Here is a 15844-nt window from a genome sequence, read left to right as displayed (position 1 = left end):
CCGTAGGTTTAATCTATTTAAAGTTCTATTGGAAAGTTTTTCTATGTAAAAAGGATATCAGATACCAAAATTGACAAAAAATATACGTTACTAAAACTATTTAACAATTTTATAAAGATTTACAATATCTACGTAATTTACTTGTCATAATAAAAGTTATTACTAAGATATAGTAAAGAGAAACGATAGGCATATTTCGCAGGAAGCCCCGATAACAGAACTGAATCATTTTAAAACCCTCCTTAGTTTCTTTTTCCTCGTAGAACAGCACACAAATTCAAAACAAACAGTGTCACGAATTTAACATTCGGTACTATCCACTAGCGAGTATGATATTTAGAATGTACCTAAAATTAGTTCCCACTACACCCGCTAGAGGCGCTGATCAAGTTTTCGTACATTTCCATAGCTAGCCGGTTGTTATTGTTGATAGTGGAAGAAAATGGCGTATATGTACTTACTAATTCTCACTTAGCTTATAAGGACAATAGGTAACTATAAACAAGAGGTGTCCGTGACACGTGATATAAAAATGGTGGATAATATGAGTAATGATAAAATAGCGTGATTATACAAGGGTCAGGTATAAAGATAATGTGCTGTGGAGATATTTATGGCAAGTTGTTATGACTACATGAAGTTTTTATACGACAGTAATTGCCTGAATTGTTCACGAGCCATCTACGAGTGCTTTTTAACATACCCAGTATAAAATTATATAAATAAACTATTTCTCTGCTCACTTTGACCTGAATCTTTCAGCAGTTTAACCATAAGAGTGTAATGAACATGGTTAAGCACTTTCTGGTTTATATAAAAACCTATTTTATATAAAAAGCCCGCACTTGGGCAGCGTGGTAGATTCAAGACCGAACTCCTTCTATTTCGGAAAGAACCTCACTCAGCAATGGGACACTTACTGGTTAGTTTTTGTTATTTATTAATAATTTGCGTGAATTTGTGCATAACTACCCTAAAGTTTGATAAGGTGGCGATTAATGAAAAAATATAAAAATAAATACAATTAAACCATCCATCATTCATCATCATCCACTTGATAAATATAAACTGAATATTTTGCAGAATTTGATTTTTTCCTCAAACAAAATAAAAATGTTTACTGTGAGAAATTACTTTTAAAACAAAGGCATCTTTAAACTGACAATAAATGTATAAAATATTACTGTTGTATTTCATCTTGACAAGTATTTTTGTTTGAGTAGTAAGTATACCTAATGATAATTATGAGATAATAGAGATGTAGATATTTCTTTTCGTGTCAACGTGAGAGTTACTTACACTTAATAGTGTCTAGTCCATCGGTTGCCAGTTGCGCTCATCGTCTGGTAAACGATCAGCGGGTTAAACAACCCTTGGCGCGGTCATTCTAAAGATGGGTGACCGCATAGTGGCATTTGAACTAACCGTCTCCGTGCTTCGGAGGGCAAATGTCGATCCCCGTTGTTGTCTACTAAGATGACGATCGTTAAGCCACGTCAAACGCCTTTCGGGAGGCTTGGACAACTTTGACATTAGGGCTATCACTAAAAATACGGTTAACTAATTAAAAAACTACTTCTAACAAAATTAAGTCTGTCTTTTCGCGATAAACTCGAAAACTACTCGACGAACTGGCATGCAGTTTCCATTGATTTTTTATCTCAGTTAATTAAGGTGCCGGCTTTTAAAGCTTATGGGTAAGTGTCGTATAGCCTATCTGTTAAATAAAGTGGCAGAAAATGTAAAATGACAACTATGTGACAGACTAATCGAAACTTATTTGATACACTATAATGATGCATTTCGTTTGTACGTGAGAGGTAAAATAATTACAGACAATTATTGTAGTATCTTGTATAATACAAGTCAAGAACTTTGCACTTTGCTCTCTTATACACTTGTAAAAATACATTTTAATTGTCTACCTATGTGTGTATTTCCTTGTATTATAAAATTGTAGTTACTTTGTTGTTTGTGCTGTAATTAATGATGATGTTATAAACTTTATAAGCGTTTTAGAGCAATAAAACATGTATTATTTACTGATAGTACAAGACGTGGAGAGAACATAGAATTTTACGTTAAATCTAAAAAATATTAGTAGGTTTACAGTCGTTCGTGATGCTGTGATAGGTTTGACTCCCGGGTCGGTTATATTTTACCTTATAATTTATTACATTGAATTATTGGGTTTAATTTACATAAACATTTTGACGTTAATACCCACAATTTGGTTTGGTGCATGACCGGTACATGACAATAAGATTTATGACATAGAATACGATAGTAAAACGACGGTGTATTTCATACAATTTTGCTTTCAACAACCGATGTGCTGTTACAAAAAAATTTAGAACACATTTTATCGCGATACAAGTTCTCTATCTCAAAAAAAAATGTTTCGATATTCCCTGATGCCTATTAATAGTCATCCCTGTTATAAATGCTCTATATCCTTTTAACTCATAACTGTATCGAACGATAAAACGGTCCCATATTCATTATACCACGGCAAAATATAGCCTATAAACCTATAAAAATGTCCTTATATTAGTCGAACAGGTGCGTGGAGTTTAAATGTCAGCACATGCGTATATTATGTGGTACGACCATGTTATGTAGACTTTTATATGGATTAATATGAACCGGTTACTTGCAGGTATTTTTTGAGACTCTGTCCCTCAGTTTTTGTTATGTTCTTATTTATTCTAAGGTTTTTGTAGTAAATAATGTTATTATTGGCGAACTATCTTAAGAGCTTAGTAAATATTCATGTTAGGGTTTCTTGACCCATTTTTGTCCCACCTTGGAAGGGGCTCTCGATTTTTTTGTCCAAAATGCAAATCCCTGTATCCTATTTTTCAAGTATCAACTTTGCGTTTTTTTCAAGTTAATGCGCATACTAGTACTTTTCTAAAAGAAAAAATATTTTTTGGACTAGTTGAAATACAGACCCAAAATTTATAAGTAACCAGACGAGTCACAGGCGAAGTATGTAGTATATAGTATAGGCCAATAGATATCTCACTCATATTGTTTTTGTGGACTTGCACGCTTTGACTAACTTACTATAACATATATTTATTACATAATGTTCAAATCACCAATGTTTCGGTTTTAAAACTTGTTTATCCGGAAATTACATATCAATTAAATATCTAGGCTACTCTTTTCCGTATATTTATTTTAGTAAGCTGTTCTTCTACTTGTCGATATAAATCTGTCGTTATGCATTTAAGTCCTTGAATAGTTTGACGAGTTTTTGTTACGATGACCATATTTGTAGTTGCAGGTCTTAAAATATCATAAAATGATACTCGCGTGAATTCTCGACTGCTGTTAAAAACTTGAGGAGTGAAAAATCTTGTGTTAAAAATATTTAAGGTGCTTGTAAGATTCGCTTATTTTTTAAGGAAAGTTCCTTCGATAAGATCTTGTTATGTGAGACTTCTAGAAAGCATATCTCTTGGATTTCCACGGTTAAATTGCTGAAATTATTTTTATGAAATATTTGAAGATGTGGACTAAACTGGCTACTTGGTTTTAAAAAATCAGCCCTTACCCGCTGAAGTAGGGGATGAGACTTCACACTTTAAGTTCATACTTAACTGTAGTTAGTAGTTAATAAGTACCTTGGTATAGTATATTTTTACTGGAATCTCATTTCACTCAAATCGACAACAAAAATGAACCTTCGCAACGTTTTATTCCAGGCTTTAACTACCAAGATTATTTCTGAATATCAAAATATCACTAAAGTAATAAAAGTTCATTACAAAACAGGCGTGGCCAGTGGTCAGTGGAGTCAATGTTTTAAGCCGGTCGACCTTAAAGGACGTCGGCAAAGGCTTCTGACCATATTTGTATGTTTGCAAGGTGATGGTGATCATGCATTTAATTAGTTTAATTGGTCATTATTACTTCCTGTATCGGATTATATGTTATTTAAGAACATTATTTAAGTATAGTTTAAACACAATTTGGGCCTTGGAATCGTATATCGAAATAAAACTGTGTTGTATTGCGACGAACATCAAATAATTATTGATTGTAATACACTAGTTTTTTTATATGCCTAAATCTTTGTGACTAGTGTAGTTACCAATATTACACAGTGACTGAAACTGACTTTGTTTCTGAGTGTAATATGGAGAAAGGTTCCGAAGCTAAAAAAATCTACTTGAATGAAGAATAAATGAAGCAAATTGGAAAAGTATTTTTAGGCTATATAAAATTATTATTGGGCAAACACCTCTTCCGAATCAACATTGCTGTACAGAGAGTCTCATTTCCATAAAATACTTACATATTAAATATTCAACAAATTAATTTTACTTCTCATTTTATAATGCATAAATAAGTTTAAATTACCTGCAGTTTTTGTATGCTTACAGCTGTACAAAGGTGATCTTTTGATGCAATTATTTATTAACATGTAAATGAGTATGCACTTGTGAACAGAGAGGCGCCTCAGGGTGGAATTAAACCACATTATTAATGGAAGTAAAAAAAGAAGATTCTGTAGTCGAAGATTATTTTTTCTTTAAGAACTTTAGGTTAAAAACCAACACACTTTTAAGTGTAGAGATTTTATCGGTTTACGATATTTTTCAATCAATTCGTTTGGGTCAATTAGAAATATCCAAATGTAGGAAATTGATCAGGTGGTACTTATTCTAATAGTAGAGTCCCGTTTTTGAAAAAAAAATATATGCTGCGATTTGAATTTTTACGGAATTAAATTGTGTCGTGTAATGTCGCAATGTGAATGTAAAACAAATTGAGAGCGAATACAATTTACGCACATTAAAGAACATGGAAACTGTTAACTTCTTATACAGTACAGTCTTAAGATTAGCCGAACATACTTAATTAAAGAGTGCTAGCAAAATCTACAAATCGCTGATTGACACATCAAACTAGCAGACCAGTCTTCCTTCAAGGTCTCCCAGTACTCTACATGACCACTCCTATATATTACATTATGTGTTTATATTAATTCATTTCCTTTTTAGACACCGGTCTAGTTTTTTAGTTATTTCTAAGTTAACGTAATATGAGGCAGCCTAGGTAACGATAGTACATAGAACATGTTTGATTTATTGTGGTAGGTCCTATAATCTGACAACTTTGTGGCTAGGGGTGGTATACAATATTTAGAATTCAGAGCATCAGAGACCCATATGTCTATGCAGCTGACAATGGCTTGTCTGATACAGCTATTTTGTTTTGGAAATATGTAAAACTAGCTGACCCGCGCAACTTCGCTTGCGTCACATAAGAGAGAATGCGTCATAATTTTCCTCGTTTTTGTAACATTTCTCGTTGCTACTCCGTTCCTATTGGTCGTAGCGTGATGATATATAGCCTATAGTCTATATCCTCAAAAAATCGGCTATCTAATGCTGAAAGAATTTTTCAAATCGGATCAGTAGTTCTTGAGATTAGCGCGTACAAACAAACAATCTAACAAACTCTTCAGCTTTATAATATTAGTATAGATTAGAATAAATTATTCATTATAATCAAGATACATCGTGCATGCTACGGCTCTCAACTAAGTTGTCGGTAATTTCTTCTATTATTGACACTTGTAGCTAGTTACGCTTAGCGGCCGATGAGCGGCAGATGGGTGGCCGCAAAGTGAGGCGTGTCAGTGGTTTGGAGAGCAAGTCTGTGCCAAAATTTTTCTAAATGCTTTATACCTATAGTTTGTAGTATTCTTGGTAAATTATAATAGACTTTTGTCCTGCGAAGTATGACGTCTTTGCTCAAAATAAAATCTCTTATTCTTTGTATATTGACGTCATAACTAAAATGATTTTATCTTTCTGTAATAAGATTTATGCTTGAGTCGCTTCGTACTTTGAACCTAAGGAAAAACGACCATTTCATACAAAAAAAAAATGATATTTTTTCCTCCTAACAGTCAGATAAAAATTGCTTTAATTTATAAAGTACATAACTTAGCACTTTGTATGAAGAAGATGAAGAAGTTGCGAAAAACTACATACTCCTCAATACTTTTAACTGTATACCATAAGATTTCCATACATGTAGTTGCAAAATGTATGAAACGTTTTATTAACATCTCTACATTTTGCTTGTTTCGTCCACATTCAAAATATTAATATGATAGTGCATAGTTGAGCATATTTTTTACACTAGTAACACTTACCTAAGATCTCTTCAAGCCAGTAGCAGGATATGTAGAGGAATATGGCAACACCGAGCCAAAACCCGATGAGCAACACTGCGAGGTACTCCCACATTATTGTCGCATCACTAGCACTTGATCAATAATCACAAATCGTGGCACATCACTAGTATTGACTACTTTAGGACATTTTTTTGACTAGAAAGTAGAAAAAGTCGATTGGTATGAGTTCTCGCAATTTTTGTTACTGGCTGAATAGAAATCCGAAAACCTTAAAAGGTTTAGTAAAAACAAACGATGCTTTTTTCTTTATCGAAAATTTTAACTTAACTTATAATTTTACGTCTTCTTTCTGATAATATTCACCATCTTTTAAGCTTTTCCTTGATTATTTGTAATTAAACATAAGTATAAAAATTTAAATTAAACATTTAAATTGTCAAATAGTTTAATACCTAAAACACGTGAAGGTAATGTCATGTAAACATAGTGATAATGTTATATTAGTTAAGATAATGGTCAAATGTAAATATTTACTGTAACCGAACATTAAAATGATAGCAGCTAGTGTTTAATAAAAGTTTGATTATACGTTTGATGTTAAAAGTAAGGAGCTAAACTCAATTCTACTTGAATTGTTCAGTCAGACATGTTAGCCAGATTCTTGGCTTATTTGATACAAGCTGACCCGTGCGGCTCTGCTCGCGTGAATTTCGTACTGTTGCTTATTCGTTTGAGCACGCGAATTGCGAAGCACTCGATACACCTACACATAAAAATGTTAACAACTCTTTTGTCATCTAATGGTTATTTACGAAAGGGACCCGAAAGGCACACAATGTGACACAGGCTCAGGCAGGCCTGATTTCCTGTGGTTACCTTCTTTTCCGCTCTCGTCTGTATCCGTAGCAGTTTACAGTGTAAAATATAATACCTTATAATAGACTGACCATTGCTTACCCGTCTGGATTCAGAATATTATTATAGGTCCTATCTGCGCCGGAGCTCTTCAGACGCGTAATAATGTATACTTGCGATGATACGTCCGAAACCGCGTAACTCGTAATTATTTTTTATACTTATATCATCCGTTGTTTATTTTTTAAAACTTACCACATAGTCTGTTTCATAGCTATCCAATTTATTTCCTTAATGCAACCAATTAATTTGGTTATTAAATATTATGTGATTCGAACAACAACGCCATCTGTCAGTTGCGGCGAACAACGACAACAAACGAAATTACTCGGTTTGCCATCTAGGATATCCCGATCGCACCGGACCCACGTAAACCAACATTTTTGTGTAATATATCATACAACATTTATGTTTAAAAATCTTATAAATGTATAGCATGTTTCAAAGGTATTTTTTTACAATAATAAAGCCATCAAAATAAATTAATTAGAAAAAACATGCTTTGTTGCGGTTTATAACGCCATCTATTGGTTGGTGCGAACAACAGGTGGCAGGCGCCGCGTTAACTATGCGAATGTTGTGAAATGGATTGTAACGCCATCTATGGTCTCTATAGGGAAACGCAGGTTCAAACGATTTCTACGTATTTTTTTCAATTTTCTAAAAATCTTTGAAATTTTATGCTATAAAAAGTATCCTAGAAATTGCTCCACTACTTATTCTATGCATATACCAAATTTCAGTGCATTCTATCCGGTAGTTTTTACGTGATAGCGACACATACAGACGGAGGACAGACAGACAGACAGACAGAAAAGAAAATTATAAATTGCAGATTCGGTATCAGTATCCGTTACTAAACATCCCCCATTGGTTCTTTTTTAAATATATTCAATGTACAGAATTGACCTCTCTACAGATTTATTATAAGTATAGATTGTTCTTAAAGGCTGGAAGAGCTGCTGTTTTTCGACAGACAATGCCGGATCATTTGAGTATGTTTTAAAGCGCAGTAATGCATTGCGGACAAAAATGTAGAATTAGAGACTTTACCTGAAACTCAAATTCTCTTAAGCAACTTACTGAAGACGGGGTTATAAAAATTACGAAATGATTCAGTAGTTAGTTATTATGATAACTTTCTTATACCATAATAATAGTAAAATTACAAAACTATTTTTAATAACAATTAGTCATTAGCATAACAGTAATTTTAAATATGGCAATATTTTGTAACAGTCGAATTAAAAACTTCTCACTTTCGCTATTTAAAATCTTACGCAACGTAATTATTGTCTATGATGTCCAATTTCATAAAATTATATCTTAAAAATTGATTATAATTATTAACAATACAGATATTTAACCTTTAAAATTAAATTTGATATTTCTAGTTAAATATTATTAGCACGTTTCATAGCCTTGATATTTGAATAATGGTCGTAAATAATGTGATTGTTCAATCAAAACCATCGACAATTTAAAAAAAAAACTTACGCAAATCATTGCGTGTTACGTTCACCTGTCAATTTCTGAAATTTCGGTCTATTTTTTATTTTTTTTAATTAAAGCTATCGTTAATTAAATTAATCAGAAAGCGTACTCTGTTGGTCTGTTTATGCTGAATAATCTTGAAACTGCTAAATGTTGATTGATAGGACTTTCTTTTTAAAGAAGTTTATAGACCCAACGAATCCGTATTTGCCCAATTTGGGAGGCTAAAGCCCAATATCTTCCTCATTTCGAGAGGAACGCTATGCCCAGCAGTGGGACAGTATAGACAGTACGGTTATAGAACCAGATATAACTTGAAATTTACCCCAAAATCATTAAGTCAGTCCAGGAAATTCTCTGTTAAGTAGGTACCTGATTATACTTTCTTTCTTTGGCCATTCATCGTTTTAATACTACATGTACGATGGTGTTGCAATGTTACAAAATCGTTGTTATTGTTCAGTTCGAAAACAACACCGACCACTCATTGTGTAATGGCAACATTGTTTGTAAACTTTGATAATATTTGATGAATATACGGTTTTTATGAATAAAGTGATGATGACGATTTAAATTGTAAAGGCAAAAGTCAGTCTGCAAGTGGCTAATATAGATTTTTTGAAAGACATTTAATTATTCGTTGACTTGTGTTTTGTGCATAGACTTCATAAGCTGTTCATTTTAATGGTCTCGACTATTATAAATATACATTTACAAAAATGACTCAATTTTGTTAATATTGTATGATTTATGAAATTTTGAGAACTTCTGTCGTAAATTGCAACACGATTTATAAATATTTTGTGACGGGGGAAATACATGCACACAAATTACAAATGGCTGACGAAATGAACAGGATTTTCCGTTGACTTACAAAAGAAACTGACATTTCCTTAATTTTATTTGAAACTAAAATAATAACATTTATTTTAATTATCTATCCTAGACATCTCTCAGGTTTGCCATGTATGGTAAGAATTATACTAATTTAATTTCTATTGTTTAAATATTATAATTAGAAATGAATATCAAAGCATTTTTGAATGAAATAACAATAAAACAAGTTTGTTTAAGTAGGTACGAAATTTTAAATTTTTGCTACTTCATAAATGCTTATAGAGACTTAACATTTCCCTTTTTCATATTGTTAAAATAGCTTATTTCCATTACCGAGATATGTCTTTCAGCCAGACAATCATTATTTAAATCAGATAGCAGTGTTGGTAACGAACAGGGCATTCTAATTAAATTAGGACAGGCTAGCAAAGTTTTTCTTTCCCCATATTAATACGTCAGGTTTAAGATGGATAAACCTACTGACTGGATTTCCTCTTAATCTATAGAACCTAATTCTCAAAAGGAGGATACATAACTGTTAAACCCAGTCTTAAAATGAGATAATTCTAATTCAACTCAAGCAAAACTTTAGCCTTGTATAGGTACTTGTATTTTATTTTGTACACGAATCACGAACATAACGAACAGTTTCCGAACGAGGTAAACTTTTTATAGGTATTTTGTAGTAGGTATTCCTCGAAGAGGTAGCAAGGCTTTACGGTGATGCGAGATAAGATGGTGATGTGACGTCACTGTGTAAATAGTATGACGTCATTAGTAAATATAACAGAGGCCAGATAAAAAAGTAAGGATTTATGATGATATGGGTTGCTTATATATTAGCTTCATAGTATAATGAAAAATGGGGTCGAGGAGCTCGTGGCTTAGTTGACAACAGCCGCACGGATCGATCTCTGAGGTTAAGCTACGCTTGCCGAGGTTGTTCCGTGGATGGGTGACCATCTTATACATATCGAGTTCCTCCGTGTTTCGGAAGGCACGTTAAATTGTGGGTCCCGGCTGTCATTTTCGAAGATCTTTGACAGTCGTTAACAGTAGTCAGAAGCTTGAAAGTCTGACAACCAGTCTTACCGAAGGGTACCGTGTTATCCCAAGTAACTGGGTTGTGGAGGTCAGATAGGCAGTCGCTCCATGTAAAACACTGGTATACAGCTGCATCCGGTGAGACTGGAAGCCGACTCCGACATAGATTGGAACAAAGGTTAAGCTAATATATATAGTATAATGAAAAATGGGGTATTTGACTGCCAATTTGACTGCCAGTCAAATACCCTATTTTCATTATATTATGAAGCTAATATTTTGACCAAAAAATACGAGTGGAACCACCAACATAAGTAGGTATTGTTATAAGGATATCAGCATAGTAATATTAGTAGGCTCACGTAAACGTCCCAAAGTGACTGTGGCTATTCGTTACGTTTTATGACTAAACCTAAAATAAAATCCAAATTTTGTATAAGAAGTTTAAATAAATAAATAAGAAAGGTCACGGATTTATTTTTCTAAAAATTCTTGGCAAGTGGGTAGTTGGTAACAGAAACTGCTATTCTAAATGCTGAACATTTAATTCAATTATTTAAAACAAGTACCTAATTAAGTTTTGGGCATGCTTATATCTTATTTTCTAGTAATACCACTTGTCTACTTTAAGTGGATATCCTTGGTTCAATTCCCGTTAAAGGCGTTTGCACCTTAATCTATATTCCTATTGTTCATTCAGCAGTCATACATCGACGCGACGTGTTCCACTTACTTAGGGTTGGCAAGCACAAAAAAGAGACATTAAATTGCTAAGAAAGACAAAAAGTATAAATAATTTAATAGTTTTCGGAAACAATATTTTATAATATTGTGCTATTAATCAGTCTTTCTCTTACATAAATAATGTGCAAATTATTATAATAACAAAGTTTGAAGTATTGTCGTTTCTTTTATTACTTTTGAAGAATAATTTCCGCTTGCTATAAACATTTCTCATCTATGCTGTAAAACTAATTTTATAGCTTGTTAATAACTAGATAAAAAGATAATTAATAATCAAATTAAGTTCAGCAAAGTGTCCGTTATTTGTATGTTTGTAAAAATCCCCGCGACACAAGAGCAATTCTTCATTCGAGAGTTTAAAAAAAAAAATAGTGAACATTAGTGCTACGTGCTTACCCTACCACTATTGGTGTATATTATCAATGACATTGCGCCTGAAGGTCGCCGCTAGTAAGGCAATAGGTGACTGATAACGTTATCGTCAACCGTGTATGTATTAGTACGTAGTCTCACGTACTACTATACTTTGAAATGTATGTACAAAGAATTGTGTATTAGTATTTCGTACGAGTATTTTTTGGAAGTATTTGGAACAGGTACCGTTTGTACTCGTAGTCTAGATTGTAAGGTATTTATTTGTAATTGAGTTGTGTAGCTTTTGACACTACTTTTTTGTTTAGCAGAGATTCTAACTTTAGGAACAATTTAATCTATCTAGTATTGTTAGTTAGTTAGTGTATATCTGAATTGATAACAACCGAGACCGACGTTTCACGTGCCCTCCGGCGATGCCCAGTTTAAGCACCACTATCGGTCACCCTTCCGTGGAATAACCGCGCCAAGTGTTGCTTAACCAACGAATCGTTTGTTGAGCGCAACTGGTTAAGAGAACCTTTAAAATTATTATCAATAAGGGATCAAGCTTAATACAGTGACATTCACCGAGCAGTTAAAAATAATCCGTTCATAGCTTATAAGCTTCATAATACTTTTAAAACTTCAATATTTTCTTTTAACATAACTTTATACTACTTTACGTCATCATATCTCAATACAACCAATCAAATCTTTCATAGAAGTAGGAAACAATACATAACAACTCATAAAAACGTACGAACATGATTAGCATACCACGCTACGCGGAAGAACGTCGTAAGTCTCAAACAAAATGCATGTACTTAGTACTTTCTGCGCATCAGTTCCTCTTCCGACGTGGTCTGTCCACTTTCATCTCTGCATAATACCTTCATATCCCTTGTAAGACGTGCTTAGTAAACTAGCGTGTAAGTTATAAGCGAGAGCGATTTAAATGTCAAATGACGCATTATAAAAAGTCCTATACTTTAAAAATACGTTTTTTGTTTTTTTATACACACACAAACATAAATGATTACGCCTTTTCCCCATAGGAATAGGCAAAAACCAAAGTACGCCACTTCGTACGTTCCTTACGAATTTCCCCTGCCTCATTCACATCCATACGTCTTGTAATACAGGACCACCGGTTACGATTACTTCAATTACATTTCAAAACAATGTTTGCCCATTGGTATTTTACTGCTAATGATGGTGTCATCATTGTTCTATTATCAACAGCCTAAGAACCAAAATTATAATTTACAATCCGTTCGACTTTCCGCTTCAGCTTGTCACTTGTTCTGCCACCCGTTCAGGCAGTCGCGCTCGTCAATACGCTTAAAAGGAAAATTATTTCCGCGCACAACTCCGGACCCTTCTCACTTTCTATGAAGTATTTCTCGTACTAAACACTACACTTATATGGTTAATCAATTTTAGCCGGTCTAAGCCCGTTTGCTGAGTTCCTTGACTTAAGATTTGAGATCTGTTTTCCCTTTTGACTGTCTGAGGAAAGATTGAGAATGATGTCATATCTATGATTTTCCTGAATGGCAATAACATTTATTTGAGTAAAATAGCCAAAATTGTAGAGAATAAAATATGATAAATATATATTCCTTGAATACTTGTATCTCGTGGCATAAATTTATTGATATTGAAGAAAATAATGTATAACCGGCCTTTTTATTTATCTTCCCTGCGTCTTATAAGTTAAAGATACCTATTTATAACCAAAACCAAGAATCTTTATAATTAAATGCCAAAGCTTAGTTACGACATTCTAATAAGTACTTATAACTAAGTCTCCTAAAACAGAGTTAAACCTCTTTACTAAGTCTTAGTTAACGCTACCGAAACTATAAGGAAACTAAAATATATTGAATTTAAATAAAATTCATTGCAAAATTTAAATATCTTGCAGCATAGTTAAGGAAAACGCAGACGATGTGTAAAACTACTCAAGAGTTTAGTACAGTTGCTAAACAAATAAGAGTCAGCACACGAAATATGCACATAATTTAATAGAATTATCATTTACACAATATACGGTATTATTTTAACATTTTATATACTATACTCTTACAACTTCGTAGAGCCTTGAGCCGTGTCTAGAACGTTTCATGTAACGCTCGCAGTGCCGTCCATACGTCACGTTACAGGGTGGATTATATTACACGATATACTCTTCTGGACCCGGCTTTATATGCAAGGATCGCAACTGGCAGAAGTATACAAAATTCATAATTTAGAATATTAGTGACTCGCGTATTATGCAGCTGATAGTGGCCTGTTTGATACGGCTACTTTATTTTGTAAATGCACAGAATTGATTATTATCTAGTTAATTTGTGAAATATATTGTACCAAGTGGCGTTCGTCTCTGTCTACCCTGCCAAGGTATAAAGGCGTTTTATGAATGTACGAGTATGTATAAATTGTGCGTGCGAGGCTCTGTACTAAGTTGTCGGACTAAAGTGTGAGTTTGTTTCTCATTAGTAAATGTTTACAATGTTATGGTGTAAACATTTTATTATAACGTTTAAAGTAATTAACACTTAATTTAGAAATGTTGATTATATTGATAAAGTAGTGTAGTTTTAAATTTAGCGTGAAACTTCGTACAGTCTTTTCGTACCTAGTTGTTGTTCTACTTGGTAGAAAATCTTTAACATGTGTACTCTGAAATAGTTATAGTTTATTTACACGTCCATATTTTTGCTTTAAACTTTGACCTTACTTATCTTTTACAGATCGGTCATTTAGCTTCGAAGTCGTTAAAGCTTTAAGTGATCGGCGGGACAAAACGTTGGCCACTCTGCAATGATTTTACAAAGTAATGACTGGAAAAAAAATCGTGAAGGAATACAACGTGATGAAACTCACACAGACTTTTAAACGGGTCTTCAAATTATAATTCAAATCAAAAGAGCATTGGTGAAAATAATAAGCATTTATCTATAAAAAAATGACTTCTGTCTACTATCTTATCCATAACTAGAACTATCACGTCCCGTCCTACAACCTACTTCTTAACTATGTAAGTGTATGTAACATGAAATTTTAATAAAAAAATGAAATTAACACATTGCGTGGCACTAGACCAACACATAATGCAATCTATGGTGTAATATTATGGTGCCATAAGTAATGTACGCGGTAAACAGATTGCGAGTTAATGATGGTAGAGGCTCATGGGTACTCGATCATGTAATTGATTAGTGGGTTAAGCAATCGTTGTGAGGATATTTTATAGATGGACGACCGTGATGGTGTTTGAGTTGAATGTTTTGGCGTGGTGGGTTTTGATTAATATAATTGTTGCTAAGCCATGTCAAAGGTTTTTAAATTGTTTTTGTTCAGACACTATGCTATAGACCAGTAGTTGGAAGAAAATAAAGTAATATAAAGTTATTTTTTTAAAGTAAGTTAGTCAGTCAGTGCATTAATGTGAACCACATAAAAATTTTCCATGAGTCGCTATAAGTACCTTGTAGTGGACCATTACAGGAAACTTAATTTAATTATGTACCTACTTAGATCTCCTTTCCTAAATATTTATGTTAGTCAAGTGTGTATTAGTGAATGCAATCCCGATCTCGCGGGATCCCGATCTCGCGAGATCCCGTGTATTTTTTCGGGATCAATCCCGAAGCATAATATGACGAGATCCCGTTCGGGATTGTCGGAGAGGGCATTTTCAGCAGCTGGCTACATTGCAATAGACTTAAGATGCCGATTAGAAGCTCGTACTATTGATACACTTTGTATTTTAAGAAGCTACTTTCAAAATGCCATGTGATTACTTTTTATTTTGATCTCCTGGAGCTACACCTACTTTTTTGATTATGTTCATGTTATTACACCTGTTAATTATGTTACGTTGTTAGTAATATTGAAAAATAAAGGCTTTTATTTTCTTTCAAATAATGATTTATTGCATTCACCACACTATCACACACATATTACATTAAACAAGCCGTTCGAATTGTATTATTTTTACTAACTAGACCGGATCCCGAAAATCTCGGGATCCCGCGGGATTGATATTTCTGATCGCGAGGGATCTCGAGTTGACGATCTCGAGTCGGGATTGCATTCCCTAGTGTGTATATAGTAGTACAAGATGGCATAATCTAAAATAATTATTTCCCTACGCTGTCTATCAGTTATTCAACTGCCACTCAATCAGCCAATTGCCATATCGTCAGTCTGTCAATTCCAAACCATCCGATTTCCTCACCATATCAATTTGACGTGTTCATTTCATAATAATTGAAGACTTTACCTCTG

General features: G+C 33.5%; 1 protein-coding gene across 7 annotated transcripts in view; it reads right to left on the bottom strand.

Moving 5' to 3' along the window:
* The window catches only part of M7BP (Myosin-7a binding protein), a 131295-nt gene that overhangs the window by 18411 nt on the left and 97040 nt on the right, over positions 1 to 15844 (bottom strand). For 2 of the 7 annotated variants that reach the window (XM_076135754.1, XM_076135763.1), the window contains exon 2: positions 6179 to 6355. The exons of 4 other annotated variants lie outside the window; for them this stretch is intronic. In XM_076135754.1, coding sequence (XP_075991869.1) covers positions 6179 to 6272 — 94 coding nt within the window. In that variant the 5' untranslated portion in view covers positions 6273 to 6355. The remainder of the gene's footprint in view (positions 1 to 6178; positions 6356 to 15844) is intronic. One more of the 7 variants, XM_076135772.1, reaches the window with a different exon arrangement.

Source organism: Anticarsia gemmatalis, chromosome 1, assembly GCF_050436995.1.
Source record: "Anticarsia gemmatalis isolate Benzon Research Colony breed Stoneville strain chromosome 1, ilAntGemm2 primary, whole genome shotgun sequence".
In the NCBI taxonomy this organism is placed as follows: Eukaryota; Metazoa; Arthropoda; class Insecta; order Lepidoptera; family Erebidae; genus Anticarsia; species Anticarsia gemmatalis.
The sequence above is the reverse complement of the archived record's forward strand: the minus strand, read 5'-3'. Positions and strand labels throughout refer to the sequence as shown.